We start from the raw sequence: 22,576 nt of genomic DNA on the forward strand, positions 1-22,576 counted from the left end.
GACATAATTTCGACGAGAACTATATTGAAATATTTTATAACAATTAGGTAATTATAACAGCAATTTAATCAAAACATTTTAGTGATATTTTAATGATTTTATTACGGGCTTATTTGACACGATAATGTTGGTGAATAATCTAATATTACTTACACCTCCGCACTGACCGCACCTACACCAAAGTATATCTATCACTATAATGTGTCTAATATTTAGAATGAGATAAGTACCTACCTACCTGCCTACGACTTACAAGTATAATATTTTACGACAGATATACCCATACTTAAATTATAATTATAATTATTGTTCTTTCATTATAACTGCGCGCGTGATTGAATAATTGTTCACCATTAAGTGTATTATATTATTTATACTATGTTTTGGGTAAGTATATACACATTTAAATTGATCTGTGCAACCTTCGAGTATATACCTGCATGCACATTTTATATTATTATTATTCATTACGCATATTATATAATATATAATATATGTTTTAAAATGTGCGTATAATATACCTATATATGCCATACGTATAGTTAATTTTTTTATAAAATTAAAGTCATTACTTATTATCTACCTATATATATACATAATAATAACAACATTTTCCAATGAGGTTCAAAATATAACATAAATATCCATGTATTATGTATATTATAATTTATACGTTATATATGTGTATATTATATACCTATTACCAGGATATATTTTTTGTACGCGCGTTTAACAGCACGCAAAAAACATTACTTGTATCTATATATACCTATACATATTATTATACACCTATAATTATCAATCCGACTTCTCTCACACACACACACTTTAAAGTAATAAATGTCTGCATAAACCAATACAACCGATACAAATGCAAACCGATTGGTTTTGCGTTGATTGGTTTCTTATATATATATATATATATATATCATGTAGGTATATTAGGTATACGCGGCGGCGGTAATTTGACGGCCGCGTTTGCGTTTTGGCTCGACGCGTATATAATAATTAGTCCGGTGATAAATTCGTGGGAAAATCGAAAACCATTAGCCGCGGGTATATATACACCTAAATACACCTATTAAACAGGTATAGGTTTACCTATGTATAATATTATTATCGTACGCATGGCGAGTACCTCTATACTATTACACTTAGTGACGCGCGCAATATGAAATTGTCATTGATGGCACAAAAAAAAAACAATGTTTTGGCGATTTTTCACTTCGGTTTTCTTATACCCGAGAAAAATCGGCGATCGATTGCGTACGTATAAATCATATACCAGTCGTTAGTAGAAGAACCCGCGGCGAATATCAAAGACCCTAAACATAATTTATATAACAGCGGAAATCTCGGACGACGACGACGACGACGATGACCGTGTAGTGACGTGATCGGTGCGCGTCGAACAGCAGGTGTGAACCGCCGCCAAGCGAATGTATCGCTGCACGAGCGGCTGCTGCGGCGGCGGTGGCGGCGGTGTAAAAAAGGGGCGAGTTTCGCGCGACGGCCCGGGCGGTGGGGCCGGCCCGGGATTGGTGCGTTTGGGGCACGCCTCCCCGCTGCTCCCACCGCGGCAACGACGCCGACCCGATACCCCCACCCGAGAACCGGTGCGACGCGGCCCCCCGGAACGAGATCGCGGCCCGGGCCAGTACAAGCCGGCAGGCGCTCCGGACCAGTTCGTGTTTTCCCGTCACACCGCGAATCGCCGTGGCCCCCGTCGTGGTCGTCAATCGTCACTCGTCGTCGTTGCTAGTTATTGCGCCGCTGTGACAACGTCGTCACCGCCGCGAAAACGATATTCGATCACATTCGATTGTACGCGTACGAATCCGGTCACGCCGCCGACGAATTATTTTATTATAATATTGCATTTTGTTTCGTCGCTTGAATTTCGCACGTTCGCCAATATTGTACGTTTGATTTTTTTTTTTTTTTTTTTTTATCGTGGTTTTTCGACGAAAAGTTACTACCGTTTATTTATATCCATTGAACTATTTTCTGTGCGTTTTCGGCCATGAGGACCAGACGGTGACGTCCGGAAAACCGCGAGACGGAAAAGGACATTTCGGCAGATTTCTATTGGATATGCTGCTCGCCTACGTTTCGATTTAAAATTAAACGTAAGTAAAACGTTTTCATTGAAGATTATAATTTACGTGATCATATTATATTATAATTTTCCGCAGTAATAGGTTTTTTACCATATAATTATAAATATTAAAATTAACACATATTTAAATCAAAGCAATTTATAATAATAATTGCAATACACGTTTTCCAATCGCAAAAAAATTATTATCTTTAAAATTATTAAGTTATTTTTTATGGTAATCAAAAAACTGTTGGAGATTTCAACGCCAGAACAAGTATGTTAATATGATTCGTAGTATATGTCGTTTTCCATAAAACTAATTACTTTACATACAATTTTTCTTTCCAATCAAACAAAAGTACTATATCATTAGAATATTATTACAAAATATGATATTATTATTATTAAAATAATTATCGTCTGTAGAATACCTACACTTTTAGCTTAAGTAATTTTTTTTTCAATTTTTAAGATATAAAAATAGTATTTATAAATTGTAAACGGAGTATTTTAGATGTATTGGCGTTAAAGTTTCATACATACATATACATAGTGTTGCGATCACTCGTATATAGATAGTTAAAAATCTCCCATATTGAAAAAATTATAAATTAATAATAGATGTAATAATATCGACGTACATTTTGTTGTTATTGTAACTGGCTGATTTTGCAACTATTGGAACGGACTCATCGGAAATGTACGTGAATAATCGCCGGGTGATCTGGTGTGGGCGAATGGGTCACGAAAAGTCCGTGCGAACACGGAATGGGCGTAAAGTGTTTTTTTTCTATGAACGGAAAGTAATAGACTAATAACAATATACCGATTCATAGGCTCGATAGCGGCAATAATAACGATTATATTAATATCGGTTTTTTTTTTTTTTTTAATTAATTTAGTTATAAACCCGCGTTGCGTTTATACCGAGCACGACCCAAGATACGACCGAGGCGGTGGGTATATAGAATATATATGTAATATATATTCGTACACGCCCACGCTCGATCATCGATTAATCGGTTTAAAATGAAAACACAAATCCTATACATATAATATTATATAGTACATACATATTATTATATGTATATATATTAACCACGTATGTTTACGTATTACCTGTACACATAACGAACACATCGATTATTAATTAATTATTTATTAAATTATAGAGTATTATGTGTCCCGTCCCCTAAATTCCAAAATCGGCGTCCGACGCTTCGTGTGAGGTTTCTCGTGAACTTTCTCCGTTATATATCGCAGATATTAATTACTCTAATTGGAACAAACAATATTATAATTGTTCATTCCATCAAAAAATCAAAATCAAATTCTATTTGTGTATAAAATATATTAATTATCATCAGCGGAAGGCAGTGCCTACACCTCTGTCAAAAACATCTAAATATAGATATTATCAAATAAATACATACAATTTTATAAAAAAATTCATAAATTATAAGACATATGTATGTGTTATTGTGCTTACACAATGTAACGTATAATTTTAAGGTCGTTTGTAGTAAATAAAAATAAAGGCACATGCACATCATATTACGTTTAGGTACTTATAAATATATGTTAAAATAAAAACTATACGCGTGTACATACCTACACTTTTTATAATATTGTAGTCTAAATTAAAACCTTGTCTGCAGTTCTGTATGTGTAAATGATATAATGTATGTATAACATTCGACATAATATATTTCTCATGGTTCGGTCTTCGGTGTATATAATGCTAATTTGTTGGCCGAGTGCTAAATCACTTAGGCTAATTATTTTGTACACGTTGTTATATAAAACCACCTTTATTATAATTTAATTTGTAACTTTTAAATTAAGTTATTTAGATAATATAAATATATATTATTCTCTATTCTGAGACTTATTTAAATTTTTTTTAATCACAAACAATCAAAAATATTTTATGTGAGCCACGAGCAATTATAAATTATTCACTCATTAGAATAATTATTTTATGCGAATTGTTATAGGTTATGCGATAGCCTATAATCAAATGTGCCGAGAAAAATAACGATCGAATTATTTATTTAGCTTTGCGATTTTTGGTTTACACAAGTTGCACGACAAGTTTGTTAAAATTCTAGTAAAATTCATGTTGTTTATTAAACATGTTACAGTTGTCAAGAGTCCAAGATGCATATTATATGTAAATATCGACTAACAGTAACGACTATTATTATATATAGACACATTAAAGTATATTCATACGATGTGTAATAGTAGTCTTGTATTCATACGATTTACGTTTGGGAATCGGTTTATATTTTACATTTTCTTCTTTAATCTTTGGTCGGAGCGGTCCATTTGATGACACACACGGACGCGGAAGAGAGATCTCACACTGCCACCGAAAGAGGAGCAGCAGCTGACCACAAAAAATATACGAGTAGAAAAAAAATTATGTGTAGCGTACACACACTCTATAATAATAATAGTCGAGTCTAATGAATACCGGATATTTCACAATTACTCGCTAATGGACATCACGATATCCGACCATTAGACCCCGACACTATCACACCCACTTTTGCCGAGCCGTCAGTGAATATATATAATTGCAGCAGCAGCAGCAGCAGTGGTGGCGGTGGTGATGGTACTATAGTATAGTAGTAATCGTAGCGGTGTGTTTCAAGGTGACCCACATTGATGATGATCCGCGATGAGCGAATACCTAATGTGTGTGAAAAAAATAAATAAAATCACGAAAGAAACAAAAAAAGAATTGCATAACTTTATTCATATAATTTATAATGATCGCAATATATTCGGATTTTCCCGGACATCAGAGCAAAATAACCAGTTTTACCAAGTACATTATCGTACCTATATAGGTGCATGCATATATGTAGATTTTTTTTTATAATTTCCCAATATAATAATGAACGAAAATTACATAGTCACGGACTCACGGACAAGGAAAAAACAAATCAATGAGAGTACGATAATAATAATATATATATATAATATGCATATTCCTTCTCGGTGCACAATATGTTTGAATAATATAGGTATATTGTGTGTATAATATGTGAGTTTGTGTGTTTGTCTATACTTGGCATATCTGACAAACAAGCTGTATTTTGTTATTTTCAAGCCGTTTAGAAAAAATAAACCACTGATTTGCATAAACGGCACGGTCCGTATACGATCAGTAACGTCACAATGCTCCATTGATACGACTGTTGGCACAATAGGCAAGTTTCATTAACAGGCTTGTTTTATGTAGACCATCAGAACGGCATTGTTTCCCGTGAACGTCCTCTAGTTTGCTTTCGGTGCATATTGTGTCATTTATATTTTTATATGTTTAATATATATATATATATAGTTAATATACGTCATGGATTATATATATATTTTTTTCCTGTACAATGAAGCTTTTACATAAAAAAAAATAAAACACAGGCTCGTTATGACCGGAGCGCGAGCAGTAAACCGACGCCCATCATACATTTAGTACCTACATCCATACGTGTACGTGTGGTTTCTGAACCACAATATATAAAAAGAGAAAAAAAATGTTTGAAATTTGTTTGTTAAATTTTTTTTTGTGTTGTGATTTGTAGTCACAAAAACAAGAGACGAGAATTAGCGACAACGTTGTTAGCACGTGTATATACGCGCGGGCTATTAATTTAATTATATCTATCTAATCTAAAACATGCAACAATTTTAGTCAGGATTATATATGCACGAGTATACCTTTATATAGTGTATATATATATATATACATATTATGTGTGTGTGTTATTTATTTTAATCTTAAAATTTATTATAATTTTTTTCCTTATTCATATTTAACCTGACGTCAACGACTATATGATTTTTTTGTTGGGATGGTTAAAAAAACACGATCCTTTCGTCGTGTTAAATACATAATGTGCGCGTTCCGATGTTTATCTGCGTCTGTCGACGGTCGTCGTCGTTGGCAGCAGCATTTTCTACACACATACTTATAGTATATAGTATACGCATAGTATACATATCCATATAATAAGTGCTTGCGAGTTACGGTGGTATCCAATGCACCTATATATGTATATATGTATTGTGTATACGTTTATAGGTAAAGGTATATAATATTGTATGTACTCGTATGCGAACATATTGTGTACATTATAATATTAAATATATTATATTATGCGTATGTCCTGCGCGCACTTACCCTAAATATGTTTTGAAACGTTATATCCATTTATATCTCAAGGTGTCTAATTTAAATGCGACACGGTAGACGGTCCCGGGGCGACCCCAAAAAGGAGAACAAAATACATCAAATCATTAATCACCGAGCGGCATTTCGCGGTATATATAGGTACGATAGATATTTTTTACGCGTCCTTATTCTTGTATAAATGCATATACTGGAGCTACCGTTTTGACGGAAATCTATAAATGCTCGTGGCTATTGTGCTCTCCGCGCAGCGCCTAATGATGCAAAAGAATAATACACTTCTGAATATAATCTGCCTCGTTATATATATCATATGTACCTATATCCTTTTCATGACTTTAAAACCGTTTATCGCGACGTATAACGAATACGATGGGTAGGTAGTTATAATCCGAAAAGGGATTTTTTTTTCCACAAAACGTTTAAATGATCTACACAGCCGCCGTGCATTCATCGATCATCGTCATAAGCAAAATCGGTTTTGACGATCGTCAACAGTGACAGAACCTATGCTCAGACGGCGCTGTCACAATACGACATTACTGCATATATATTATACGCGTATTCCGTTATTTTTTTTACTTGAAAACTTAAAAACACACAATATAATCGATTCAGTCGCTAAACGCTTAGTCATCTTGGATTTCGTTTGTTTATACAAAATATCAAATCGCATGATTGATCCATCACTGTGTAAATGTTCATAATATTTTCTACTATTGAACTGTCGCATATGCACCACAGATAGAATCATAATCACAAACTCACTGTATACGTAACAAATTATTAACGGATATTCAGCTATGACGACTGATGTTGGTGTAGTACGTATTATATGTATATTTATGCCCGCGATATAAAATAATGAGTAATAGCCAATTCGAACATAATTAGGTTTTAAAGAGCGTGAGATTCTCGGTACTGAATATAGTGCGAGTTTAGGTGTTTACTAATAAAAAAACACATAGGTCGACAAAATTAAAAAAAAAAATTAATAAAATTCTCAAATTATTTTTTTTACTTGGGAACAACAATGACCAATCATCAATTCGTTCAATTTGTTCGTGATATGTACTAGTTTAATTTTCTCTGGGAAATATTATTTACAACACGATGACGAAAAGTAATGAATAATATATATATAATATATTACATTATGTTATTATGATATGTTCGCCTCTTGAGACGGCCTTCGATGGACATATTTTACCGACCACCGTCAAAAGCTGCGTAGAACAACGACGGCTGTATTTTTTTTTATGTGTGATGGTCCTCTCGGCAGAACTCTATAGTTTACTATACACTGTATAATAATACATAATAAAGGTATAGAGGTGCATATTGTGCGGACAACGCTCGAGTGTTTAATGGATGAACAAAAATTGAAAAAAAAACAAACACGTAGATCTTATATAATATGTACGCAAATAACGGTTTTGTCGAGGCGATAACAACGACACTGCAGAATAAAGTATTATAATATACCGTTCACAATGATATAACGTTCTCACCGGTCACGGGCGCTTAGGATAATATTATTAATAACAGTAATAATATAAAAGCCGAGACTGGCCGACGACGACGACGACACTTTATCCCTTCGTATTTTCTTCTCGCCACTAGTGACAGATTGTTTATACGTACACGCACTGCAGCTCTTTTGCACATTCGAGTACCGTAATTTTTTTTATTTTGTATACATATAACAATAATAATAATATGGTTCGTGTTACCTTATATACGCGTCGGAGAACAATGAACGGGTGACACGCATCCCTTTCACACTCGAAAAAAATAATAATAAAGAAGAAGAAGAATGAAGAATATTATATAAACGACGATGACGACTGAAGTGGTTTTGCAAAACACGTCTACAATATTAATGATGATCGGGTGCTCATAATAATATAATATATAGGGGACGGCGGCGCAAAGGAGTTTCGAGGATCTCGGGATATATAGGGTCAACTCGCGTATATATATTTACGGTTAATTTGTCAATGACAAAAAGACGTGGTGCATCAAAAAAAAAAATAAACAGAAGACCGAAAGAGAAAGAGCGAGTTAATATTGTTCCGGGGGATTAGGCGGATGACTTTGATTAAGTTTCGGCAGCTGCCGTTCGAGAAAACCGTTTGGCACGTTACCAAATCACGCGCGCGTGTGTATGTGTGTGTGTGTTTGTGTTTCGATAATGCCTAAAACCACTGCGTTTATATAGGAAGAGAGCCTCCGTTTGCGCGATCTTGCTCTCGTTTTTATCGCGTTGTGCGATCTGACCGTTGGCCAAAACTCTATTACCCTCGCCATCGTCAATTTATATACTAAGAGGTACTCGTATTTTTATAATAATATATTATGTTTTATTGTAACAGTGAAATATAGGTTAAAATAATAATAATATGAAAACCACCTCGACAGTATAAAATTAATCAATAATGATCGACATTGACTATATAACATTATACAGGGATGAATACTCAGAATACTGCAGCGTCATTTAGCATTTTAAAAACCATTATGATATTGTGTAGTTGTACTAGGTATATGTGAACGGGGAGAAACAATTTCCCCCAAACCGACCGGTGGTTTTACAGAAAGTTTACAGGATTTTGGGTTTTTTTTTTCAAAAGAACTATTCGAGTGTGTAATATTCTATAGTTTTGTGACAGATTCTTAAACGATCGAAAATGCGTCGCTATCCCCCGGGAATGATAAATAGATAAACGTATAAAATATTTCGTCATATATATCATATATATTCAAAATAGGAGACGTTTATAATATAATATATACTGGTTGGAACGATGCTTATAAAGTTTAAGACGTCGAGTTCGGTGACGACTAATTCAACTCATCCGATCCGATTTGCCCGTGACCGCGTGTACGCGTTTAATATAATATATATGTTATGTATACGTATATGTGTCGTCCCGCGTATGTGTATCTCGCGTGTGGCCCGCGCGCACACGGTGGTGCAAATATATTATATACGTAAAAATAGCGTAGTCCGTTGTTACGGAGGATAAACGCCGCACACGCAGCAAATAAATAATTGATCTACTATTTGAATAATGCGAACGTCCTCGGACGACGATATAATAATATTATCATGTATACGGGCGATTAGTTATAAAAAAAAATAAAAATAAAAAATATGCGTCCCCGAGACCAGTGCTGCCGTTGACGTCGTCGTACCTACAACAGACACGCGCAAGAGATTGTTGTGTCGAAGACGACATTCGGTCGCGCGCTCGTGTGTGTGTAGAGTCTTAAGTATGTATATACATAAAATATATATATAATATGTATATGTATATGTATATTATGTGTATAATATCGTAAGCCCGCTTCTGAATTAGGAAGCCGGCCAATTCGTGCGACGGACGAAACCGGTCGCGGCCGGTGTCATCTTTTTAAACGCGTGTAATATATAATAATATAATATAATATAATATACATAAAAATGTACTGTCCGCGCGGTAAATGATCTTATATATATATATATGTATACCCGTGTATTATACAATAGAACCGAGAGCAACCGAAATAATATCACAACGATATAATATATTATTGTGCGCAGGTACCTATAATATATTATAATAATAATATACTGTTACATACCTATGTATACAATATAAACGTATAGTAGGGGAACTGGATAACCGACTTGATATATATTATTATGTATATTATTGTCCCGTGCAGCGCCCGCTCTGCCGACTTCTTTTCCACGTTATAAACGCGCGCGTTCGATAGCGATCGATGATGACGACCGTTAATTTAACACAATTATTTATATATATTATATGTGTCCGGGAGAGTCTTCCGTTCCGGTAGCGTCTCGAGAGCACTGCAGTGTCTTGGGTGGGCCGGTGCGTCTCTCGAGAAAAAATAATCTCTGGAGAACGCGACGACCCACGATATCGCCTACGCGCCCACTAGATGCCGCCGTTCAGATATTTCACCGTCGCTTATTCGCGCAGCCATCACATAAAATTTAATTAACCGTCCTCGGCCGCGACACCGTTGCAGCACAGCGCTTACTCGTATAACTTCGTTATTCGTTAACGACCGCGGTATCGATGCCTCGTTTTCCGACGATAAACCCTCGCAAAATCATGTCGATATCGACCGATACCATGTTTTATTACGGTGTGGATTGCTGACGTATTGCGAATAACATATGACGATGACCGTCTAAAAATCAAAAAAATATTATAATAATAACAGTATGCTGCACAGCGGCACTTGTCGTCACGGGCGAAAGTCGTCTGGACGGACCTATGGATAGACATCTGCACCGCGGCAGTGGATCGGTTGCCGATAAGACACGCACGCACGTAGGTATATACAGTCAATACCGTCAACGATGATGACTACGGATTTTCACGAGAACAACGGGCACAATATACGATTATTGGCGTTTAAGATACGAAGGTTATTAGGCTGTACTGAGGTCTGCCGGTAGCCGAACTGCAATAATAACGCCTAATTATTTCGTGACTCGGAGCAATTGCGCACACGTATTATAATAATTAATATAATGCTGTTAATTATTATACTCGTCTCTTTATATAGTGCCACACACGCACACGAGCAAACAAAACGCGCATAAATACCTACGCCCGTAATAATATCGGCATAAAGTAGGAGGAATAATATGCGGAAGAGACATTCGGTCGTCGATTATACCGCGTATCTTGCGCGTCGAACGTGTATGGATGTGTATTAATCTCAATTAGTTAGCGTGACAAAAAAATATTGGTCGTTGTCGGACGTATACGGCCGTGTGGTGTGCGCCTCTCGCGGTGTATTACGGGAGATAATATTGTATGAAATATCGACAACCATTAATTGCCCTCCTCCGTAATGACCGCGGGTTCGCGTGTAAAATAATATTCATCCGGACAGAAGAGACAGTACCTGTATATCATGATATATATATATATATATACAATAATAGAGTAGTAATAGTCCGCGATTCTGGCAAAACGCGCGTGTATATCGATACCATAATTGCGTGTAATATATATATATTATGCGGTAGTGTATATTATATAGGTACTAATGACAATAATATGTTAATGCCAACCCAATAGCACATCGGTAGGTTTCCTTGACCGGGTCTATCGAGCATAATATATATTTTATAGATATCGTTCAACGATATGTATAATAACTAATAAGTAATAACGATATACGATGCGTGCGCATCGTCGTTCGAGGATACGACGACTGCGCGCACCACCGCCTTGTTTGGTCGGATATTATGATTTGTTGTAGTTTTAAAAGAAAAATTGTTTTGATTTATTTACTTATTTGTTTTTCCTCTTCTTACAGATGAACCAACAGTGCAAAGTTTGCGGAGAACCAGCCGCCGGTTTCCACTTCGGGGCTTTTACTTGCGAAGGCTGCAAAGTGAGTACCGCAAGCGCAACGCTCGCAACATATACAATATTTTCATAATAATCGTATTATGTGTGTAACACATGCGCGGGTATAGTGAATATAACACCAGAGTTCAACGATGTCGAACCTACAGATATGCGAATAAGGTTTATTGCCGTGACGGCCGAGTTGGGTATTTCTCCCGCGCCGCTGCCACGGTGTCTGTGTATTGCTGGCTTTCAAAAATAAAATAAAATAATCGATACTCCTCCGCGGATCGCTTGCTCCTTCGAACCAACACTGCGATAAGAGTACATAAAAAATATAAGAAATAAAGAAAGTGTATCCCGCGAATTCCCGCCACGTATTGCGTTGTCGTATTGGTCATTGCAAGCTTACTATACGTTTTATATAATGTATAATATACACGACAACAAATATAATATGGCAGTACGCCCTGTGTGTGCAGCTGGGTAAGCAATAATCGATTACAAAATAGTATCATCGTTAGCATCATTACTATATATATATTATTGTTCCTCGACTCGGACGCGCGACGTTGTATATTTTGACTTATATATCGTTAAAATATAATATTATATACGGTAGACTTTCGTTAATCCGGTACGTCCGGTAATCTGGCTATATTTTATTTTTATTATTTTTGCTTAAACGGCTACAAGTAGTATTCTTAAAAGTATCGTTTCAAACAATAAAACAAAAAATAATTTTTTTTTAGATTTTTCTCGAAAAGATTCAACGCGATAATAAACATTGGTACCTATTTGTACTGTGTATCGTTTATATATATATATATTTTAATAAAATAAATTAAGAGGCCGTTCTGGTAGCGAAATTCGACCGTAAAAACATTTTTCGATTAGTAGAAATGCGTGTCCGTCGGTGTTTTCGTTAATCCGGCAGTTCTCCCGTCTGATATCTGCCGGATTCCCGAGAGTCTACTAGCTGTATAGTGTATGCACATCGAGACACAAACCGACCGCCGTTGTGCTCAGTCGGCATCGACATCATTTCGACGACACTCTACAAAAACAATCACCGTCCATTATTGCGATCGAAAAATCGTTATCGCCGTGCCAACACGTACATGTCGTGTTGGAGCATAATAATATATGTATTTTATAACAGTGTATTATAATACGCGTTACGGTGCAGGAACGTATATAGCGTACGCGATTTGCGGACCGTCGATCGGGCGCGACATCGAAGAGGGGAAGATATTGTATGACGATTGTGTGTTACACATTGTCGTGTTTGTCCGATTGATTCAGACGATCGATAAAAACCGAATAGTGCCGCCGATCAGTTGCACGAAATACAAACGCCGCGACGTATAATATGTGTATAATATTGCACAATAATATGTACAAAGACGATTATTATTATTATTTCGGATAAAATGACGTTCGTTGCGCAATATATACTCGCCGGATGAACGTCTCTCTTGCGTTCACAGCGGTATTTCGGCTGTTTCGTATACCTATACCGATGATATTATATACGTATTATAACTTATAGAAGAAGACGCAGTGGCCGATCGTTAGATAATTCACTCGCTCACGTGGACGAACGTGTATGTATACCACCTACCGCCTCCGAAATACGTACGCTTTATAAGATCGAGTTAATTTCGTGACACGATTTATTTGACCAATGTAATGTTATTATTACCGCGCCGGCCAGCCGGACCATCATGATGTGACTTTCTATTTTTCATCATCGTTATTATTATTATTATTATCGTCATCGAGATGATATTATTATGTATTAAGGCGGACCAAAGAGAAGAGTAGGGAAAAAGTTATAAAAAAAAAACAACAATATAATAATAATAAAATGTCAACTGAGAGCGTCTTTATATGTGTATATATATTATATATAATATACGTATGCGTCGTGTGTATATACCGGTTGGTTTTCATCGGTGAGATGGTCCAGTTGTGGTGCGGTCTGCAGGTCGACGCGGAATGCGGCATCTTCGCCTACATCTATAGCGGTGTAGGGTTTGTGTGTGTGTGTGTGTGTGTGTGTGCGAGTAGTATTATAATATACACTCACGTGAGACAAATGTCAAACCGATTGAAAATAATAATAATAATGCGGATGACAAAATATAAATAAAATGAAACCTGGCGCAAGCATTTTACCATTCAACCTATACCTATATGATGGGCTATATAATAATATTATACGGTATAATATATTGCAGTATTCATTCTGCTGCCGTCTCTCTTTCGCTCTGCCATCACAGCTATCGGCGACCTAACTAATTCACCATTATTTACAAATTGCTTTTATGTACAAATGGAGTTGTAAGAACCGAGTTGACTCTCATCTCTTCGCGGTCTCTTTCTTTGCACACTCTCCGAGATATTCCCAGAACCAACAGCATTCACTCCGCGTTATAACATAAAATATAATATAATATAATGCCAGTGCAGGTGCAGGTGCAGATCTTACGCGCGGGTCTTTTGCGCCCGCGCATATAACGTTTTTTCATATTTCTATGCACATGCAAGTGTGTGTGTGTGTGATTTAATATTATTTTATTGTGCTGAATAAAAAACTGTACAACTATTATGGTTAAAAGAGTAGTATAATTATGCACCGGTCGGAAATATTTAAAATTGTACAAACACAATGAACATACATTTATAATTATATTTAGTACCGTTGCGTCAGCTCCATACGATATTATATGTACGGACCCACGAGAATTTTATAGTCTTCATCCACTCTCGTTTTTCACCATCGTCGCTACTACTATACACTCACTCTTCTCGTCGACCGCACAGACACGAAATAAAAGTGATATTTATTTTCAAAGCCATTATAATATACGTATTATATGGACAAACCACATACGCGCGCGCCTCACCCGCGAGATAATAAAAATATTTATTACATAAATATCGATTTCACAACAAATACCTCTTGCTCTTCATATTTATATAAATATGGTGACACAAATTTTCTTCCCGGAACGTGTTTGATGACTTGATTCGAATACAGTTATTTAACATCTGTATAGTCATCACATCCTTCGTTCTCCTAGAAAAATGTACGATATATTCGATATAATGTAAAATCTAAACCCTGCAATTTTTGTTTACACAACGACTTTCGGTCGTGATAACATTTTCCAACGGTGTACTTGGGGATCATTGCGGGGGGGGGCAAAATATTAAATACTTTATTTTACTCAATGTTTAATGCGAAAGAGCTTGAAGCGCTAAACAAATACATTAGCTATTATATATACACAAGCATACCCATACTGCTTGGTCGAATCACGAATACAGAGATTTGAAACTATATGATTATTTGATTACGTGCACGATGTAGAGAAGACTCAATCTCGTCATCCGAGAACCGTTATTATTTATTATGAATTATAGCGATTCAATTATTGAATACGATAAATTATATAAATAAAAAAAAGGTTTAACTGATATCATCGAAGAATGAAAACGAAAATTTTACATTAAACTATATTTCATTAATCATATTAAAAAGCAAATCCCCTATTGCTCCTCCCCCACACTGCAGGTGCGTCACTGCGATTTACCTTCTCACCGGCGCATTGTGTTTTCTCAAACTACACCCGTCATGCTCAAACCGTCAAAACGATTATTCGTATACTCATTTCCAAAGTGGCGATGGCGGCGGCGGTCACTCGTATTATATACAAATTAAAAATTGTTTTTCGTACTATAATAATATTATAATAACTATGTTTTAGCCGTGTACAACGGTATTTCACGTACGTAACCCTCGAGGTACATTTAATAGCCGAATAATGCGTGTATACTGTATATAATATACATGTATATAATATAGTGTATTATAGTTATAATTGTGCTGTTTTCGTCGGCCATTCAATATAACATTATGTGCACACGTAAACCATAAGTGCATTCGATCCAAACACACACACACACACATACATTAAATAGTTGTATGGGCTATACATAACATTCATTCATTCGATCGCGATACGAAGATTTATGATTAATACCGATTCGTATTTAGTACACACGCACACACAATATGTATTATAAACGTATATAATATAATATGTATATATAGATGTGACTCATTAGTCTTTAGATGCCTATCGCGGCCGGGTTAAGTCTCCGTACCCATATCGTTTTGGCGCACGAAGACACACACACACTCACAATATATATCGACCGTGTGATCTATCGTTTTTAATAACGTTCGCCGCCGCCATCGGTCGAAATAATATTACAATATTATATATTATATATATATGTGTGTATTCGTGGGAATAATGTCAGCAAAGTATCTGCTGTGTGCAGCGGACTCATATAGCTCGGAGCCACGGCGGACACGCCCTCATCGCGTATATTACATATATTATTATTTTCCGGTCAAAACGTATATAAACACATAGCTGGTACCCATTCAATATTATTACAATATCGCGCGCTCGCTTTTTTTCCCGTTGTAATATTATATCTTTACTAACGAAATCACGAACAGATCCCGGAGTATGAAAATACGACTAGTTATTTTATTAACTTCGTATTAGATACGCCTAATCGTTTGATGATTTTACTAAATTGCTTTCCGCGCGATGGCCTGTAGACGATAAATGATAATGGTAGACGCAGATTGAAATGCTCTAAGAAGCACGAAAAATCAAAAAATTCCTTACAGAATTCGATTTATCTATCTTGAATAATATAATACTATATAACCTGTAAATTAGTCGCTTAATTATGTACGTATATATAATAATGCACCGAACATCAAAAAACCATTAGTTACAATCCTTAAAAATAAAAGTTAAATTTGTAGATTCTATTCGACGTTTTCGTTGAACTCTGTGCTCGGAAGTAAGTGTTAATATAGTAAAACATTCGGATAGAAATACTATTTGCATTTAAATCCACTTGCAGCAAACCTGTTTATACCTATTTATATTATAGAAACATAAAATATAATTTTTCTAAACAGAAAATATCTCGTTTTGTTTTTGCAGTCGTTTTTCGGAAGGACTTACAACAACCTGAGTTCGATATCGGAATGCAAGAACAACGGCGAGTGCGTGATCAACAAGAAGAACAGGACGTCGTGCAAGGCGTGCAGGCTGCGCAAATGCCTCTTAGTGGGCATGTCTAAGAGCGGGTCGCGGTACGGCCGCCGGTCCAATTGGTTCAAGATACACTGCCTGCTGCAGGACCAAAACGCAGCGGCGGCCGCCGCGGCCGTCGGGCACCACCAGCCGCACCATCACCACCAACACCACAACGGCAGCAGTCGGTCGTCACCGCACCACCAGCAGCAGCAGCCGCCGCACCACCAGTCGCAGCCACCGCCGTTTGGTTCGCCGCTATACCCGGCCGGTCTGGTGCACCCCGGCCACCATTTCCTGACCACTGACAAGTTCCTGCAGGCCCGGCTCAACGGTTACGGGGCCGCCGCTGCCCTGATGACCGCCGCCGTCCAGGACGACGCGTCCTGCCGGCGTCAAGCGGCCGCTGACGCCATCATTGGCGGACACCACCAACATCATCACCACCACCGTAACCGCCATCACAATAACAACAACAACAACAACAACAACAATAACAACAGCATCGACCGAAGGCACCGTCACCGTTACGACGACGACGAGGAAGATGACGACGACGACGACGATTGCGGCGGTCGTCGTCGCCACGACGACGACGAAGACGACGGCGAACGCAACGACAACAACAACGACGGCGATTCGCCGAAAGGAGGACGACGTCGTCGGCGCCGGCCTTCCGCTTCCGATGATTCGGGCGGCTCGTCCATGCCCGACGACGAGGACAACCGCGGCAGTAACCACCGCCGCAAGACCGTCAGTCCTGTGCTCCGGCACCACCATCGCAGCCCGTCCTGCACCACCGGCGGTACGCCGCCCGCGTTCCGTCAGCTGTCCACGTCGCCGTCCGCGTCGTCCACCGGTTCGGGCGACGCAAAACGCATCCGGATGTCGGTCAGCCCGTCGTCGGCCACCGTGGGCTCGTCGCCCGTTTCCGGTTTCCACTCGCCCTATTACCCGCTGTCCGTCACCCGACCCGGGTTGACGCCGTTCGTGGGCGGCGGCCTCACGCTGTCCATGGCTGCGGCCGGCTGGCATGCAGCCGTGGCCGCGGGCCGCACGGCCGCCGGCGGCGATCTGTTGCTGTCCAGCCCGGCGCCGGGTGGCGTGGCCGTCGAACAGGAATACCCCATCGACCTGTCGCTGAAGACCACGGCCGCCAAGTACAACCGGTCGCCGCCGCACGCGCCCCAATCCGCCGGCGGACGGCACTCGGTGTCCGACGACCCGGAGGACGCGGCCACGGCCACGGCGCTACCGCCGTCGCCGTTGGACCTCACCAAACGGACGGCCGAAGTTTCGTTCGACTGACCGGCACACGACGACAGCCCGCGTTATCGCTCCACGGGAGAAACCTTGCAGCTACTACTACCTATACCACTGTTACTACCTACTACTACCACTGTCTACTATTAGTACCATCTGTCGTCGTCGTCGTCGTGTCCAAAAGTTGGAAGAAATTTTTTTATTTTTTTTCTCGGCATCGTCCTAGTCATTGTATAAAGAGAAAAATGAAGTGAAAAAAATGAAAAAAAAAATAAACGGCCGTTTCCGATTTCGTAAAGGCGCGAAATGCCTATAACATTAATAATATATTAGAACGACGCCGCGATGATCCGAACGATGCTCTGCGCGTGTAATAACGGCCCGTATGAATACCTCCGGTCTAGGGTGGGCGAGGGGAAAGCACGCGTATCACGACGGACTCCGTGATGATGGTATACACAATAATAATATATAGGTGATATCATTATACCGGTTATACGGTTACTATGTGGTGCGGTGTGCGTGTTTACATTGCGGTAACCCCGTTGTCCATTTCGGGTTTGGGAGACGAAAACAAAACGGGAAAAAAAATGAAAATAAATAAATACTGCAGTGGGCACATCTCGTGTCGCAGTGTCAAAGACAATAGGAGTTTGTCACACTCGGTAACAATGCCGGTGGGCGGCTGTCTTCGCGACAACGCATATTGTGCATATTATAACAATATATACACACATACACCCTAGGCCCACACCCGTAATTTATTACCCGTATTTTTATGTTACATATATTATAATGTTATACGTGTGGTCAACAAAGCAGTAATTTATTTTTTTTTTTCTTAAGACGGAATAAGACAAACTGCATACATTATTTTATTATTATTATTATTATTATTATTATTATTATTATTATTATTATCATCATTATTATTATTTTTATTATTAATATTATAATTATTATTATTATTATTATTATTATTAGATACGTCGTTTAGTTAAAATCGACATTATAATAATATTTTACTATTTCTATTTCGATTTGTAGAATATTACAAACTGAATAATAAACGAACGGGTCTCGTGCGTGTTATTGTAGTCGGCTCGTCGTCTACACAAAATATATAATATTATGATATGGATATGTTATTTTTATAGCTACGTAATATTTCGTAAGATTTAATATTATTACATTTTTAATTGATAAATTGTTATTATTTTTTTTTTCTTTCTTTAAGTTATAGGGATTCGGCCAGTAATAGCATTGTACATACTGTATTTCATTTAATATTATATTACTTTATTTATAATAAGACGTAATTGTAATTTTATTTTATTTTTCGTTATCTATGTATATGTAAAAATAAATTGTATAAATTATTAAAATTAAGAACCTGTTAAAAATGAAGAAAAATAGAAATAAAAAAAAAATTAGATTTTAAATACAATATGGTGTTTTGATTATTTTTTATATAATAATATATTATATCCCTATTATATGTTCATTATAATATATAAAAGTTATGGTTTTTTTTTTATTATTCGTCAGTCTATGTATAAATGGTAAAATCATAAAAATAACATCACCATAGCCTCGTTCCAATTCGGTCGAGCGTTTACCGTACTTGAGCAATAAATATAGGTCTCATATACCGCGCGCGTACAATAACTCTATATGCGTGTTGTTTGAAAAAAAAAAACTGTTGGAATTATTGGAAAAATTTAAAACGAGACAAATGCGTCGATTTTATAAAAAAATAATAACAATATACCTATTGGTATACGCGCGCGATAATTATACCGACTTTTCTGTAAAACAGTAACGCGTATTATATAGCAACAATAACACCACTATTATAGTAGTCGGTACTCTGCCGTTCGATTGAAAATGCCGCAATGAAAACGCATATAATATACACCGCAGGCGGACTACTGGTGCAGCGGTTGCACGGCCGACCGTCGAGGAAGTCACGAAGTTTACGGTGCTCATGTATGAAATAAAATAATAATACGTATACACGTATATCGTATTTATTGTAATTTTTTTCTTCAAAGGTCAGTATATTAGTATATATTATGGTTTTATGTCGAAAATCAAATCGCGATCGGACTGATTCGATGGGAGACATCGGAAAAAAAATGATACGTTTTGCGCAAAACGTTTAATGCCATCGTCGTGCCCATTAAATTGCACTCACACACACACACACGCCACAAATTCGACTAAAGCACCGTAGCCGTGTAATCATTATTATACCACCGCCGACCTTGATAAATAGTGCACGACGACCGGCAGAGGCTGTCCAAGACAGGCCGCGTCATCGTCTCTGTCTTAATCGTTTACGATTATGTATAGTAAACCAGCAGGAAAAAACACCGACTAAATCTATACGCGAGCAATCCCGTAAAACAATAATAATTCGTCCGCACGCGCACAGCGGCCAACGGCTAATACGCATAATTATATGGTATGGGCGCCTATAATAATCTTAATGCCGATTACCTTTATATTTGTATTATATTATCACTAAACAATCGTCAGACCGGAGCTGTCACAACAAACCGATCCATTTCCGAGTTGATTTTTCAATTATAATATGTATTATTTATCGATTTCTTGGTCATCGATCGCCGTGTTTTTGATCGGCGACCTGCAAAACGAGGTAAGTACCCGTAAACACCAACCCTACCCTACCACTGACCCGGCCGTTGTAGTAATATTATTAATATTATATATTTTATATAATATATACCACTGACTTTTCCGTTAAGTCTATCGGCTGACGCCGTTTTAGTCATTGCTAATTTACTCATTACCTTGTCTAATCGAAAAAAAAACATTTGAAAATTGTATCTGAGACTACGTGCGTACTGTGACTGTGCAATTATTTCCACTTGCCGATTATCCGTTTATTCTTAAATCGAAGCAGTTGAGAATTATTTTGCGAAACGTGCAACGCCGATTGTACCTCGCCTACGATAAACATATTATTATAATGGGACCGCTTTTAAATACGTTTAAATCGATGTATGGTCAAAGCGTATATTATATAATAATATCAATAATAATATTATTTTACCTCGGCACCGCACACCAATAGAGTTCCCGAGAATATTATTATCTTTTTAAAATACAACTCGAATGCCACTAGTACTGAGAAAGATATAATTATTATTTATGACTTGGACGTGATTTATTTTGAATCGCAGCTTGCTAATAAGTACAAATAATAATTTAATAATATTTATATACAAATGGGTGCCTATGTGGCTATATGTGATATTATGTCCGCACGAAAAGAATTTATTAACACGCCGTTCGGTATAATAATAATGTTATTATCGCGCTTATTGGTTTTGTTTTTTTTTTAAGTAATAATTTCGTTCGATTATACCGTCAACGTCCTCGTTCTAAATACAAATATTAAAACCAGTGTTGTAACCGTCGATGATGTACCTATGTATTATTGTATTATAATTTATGTTACGAATAAGAATAATGGCCATCTTTAAAATGTATTCAACACAGCTTCCGAACTTCCGGTAGGTATAACGAGTGAGTCAAAAACCGATTAGATTTTCAAAACTATTGTGGCCGGGACGTAAAACGTTATATTCAAAACGTTTTTGCGACCGTCTGACGTCTAACCATTCTCTAGTCCTTCGATGCCGTTTTTGTACGACGACGTACGCAATAATAAATTGTCTCCGTACGTTTTATAGGTCCACTTTTGCGTATTCAGGTCGACTTCCGAAATTAACTACAATAAAAATGTTAATGCAGCGCACGTTGGTAAATGATAAGTCGTCGCCGTCGAATCTCGTCCTACAAAAGCAACCGATCTGGCGGCGTCGCGACGACGGTGGCATCCGCGCCACGCTCGCGAAATGACACATTTTCACTTTCTTCCATTTTTATACGCCGGTGCTATAAACATTAATCGTTGCCCCATAAACATGTGTGCAGCGACGGTCCAGCCTCCGTCGTTTCGTAAGACTTTTATTATTATGATCGTTTGATATTTTTTTTTTATTATTATTATTATTCTATAATTATTATTGAAACTCGAAACTCCGTAAAAAGCGTTGGATTTCCGATACGACACAACAACACTATTAATGCACGTACATGGTTATCGCGGTATACATATATATAATAATATTATAATAACGGTGAGTTCGACGCAGAACACAATGTCGGACTAAATAATATAACATTTATAGTAATAGAAATAATGATAAATATATTGAACTTGTTTTGGTGAAATGGCACAATGACACATATCGTCATAAATTGCATAAATACCTTGTACGAAAAAGGAGACTTCCGTTGTTATTTTCAGATTTTTAGTACGCCTAGGTAATTTTCAAATTCTTGTAAATTAGCATAATATGCATATGTTACTCGTTATCCTATCAATATTTTCAGCTATTAATTATATATTATACGAAAAAAATGCAATTGACACAGTTAAATTTTATTAAGACATCAATCA

General features: G+C 37.2%; 1 protein-coding gene across 1 annotated transcript; it reads left to right on the top strand.

Annotated features, from left to right (window-relative positions):
* The first annotated feature begins 1,638 nt into the window (after positions 1-1,638).
* On the top strand, positions 1,639-19,528 carry LOC132928067 (protein suppressor 2 of zeste-like). The gene is made up of 3 exons (XM_060992633.1): positions 1,639-2,129; positions 11,649-11,726; positions 16,726-19,528. The coding sequence occupies exons 2-3, from the start codon at positions 11,649-11,651 to the stop codon at positions 18,124-18,126; spliced, it is 1,479 nt and encodes a 492-aa protein (XP_060848616.1). The 5' UTR covers positions 1,639-2,129; the 3' UTR covers positions 18,127-19,528.
* Positions 19,529-22,576: the final 3,048 nt, after the last annotated feature.

This window comes from Rhopalosiphum padi, chromosome 1, assembly GCF_020882245.1.
Source record: "Rhopalosiphum padi isolate XX-2018 chromosome 1, ASM2088224v1, whole genome shotgun sequence".
In the NCBI taxonomy this organism is placed as follows: domain Eukaryota; kingdom Metazoa; phylum Arthropoda; class Insecta; order Hemiptera; family Aphididae; genus Rhopalosiphum; species Rhopalosiphum padi.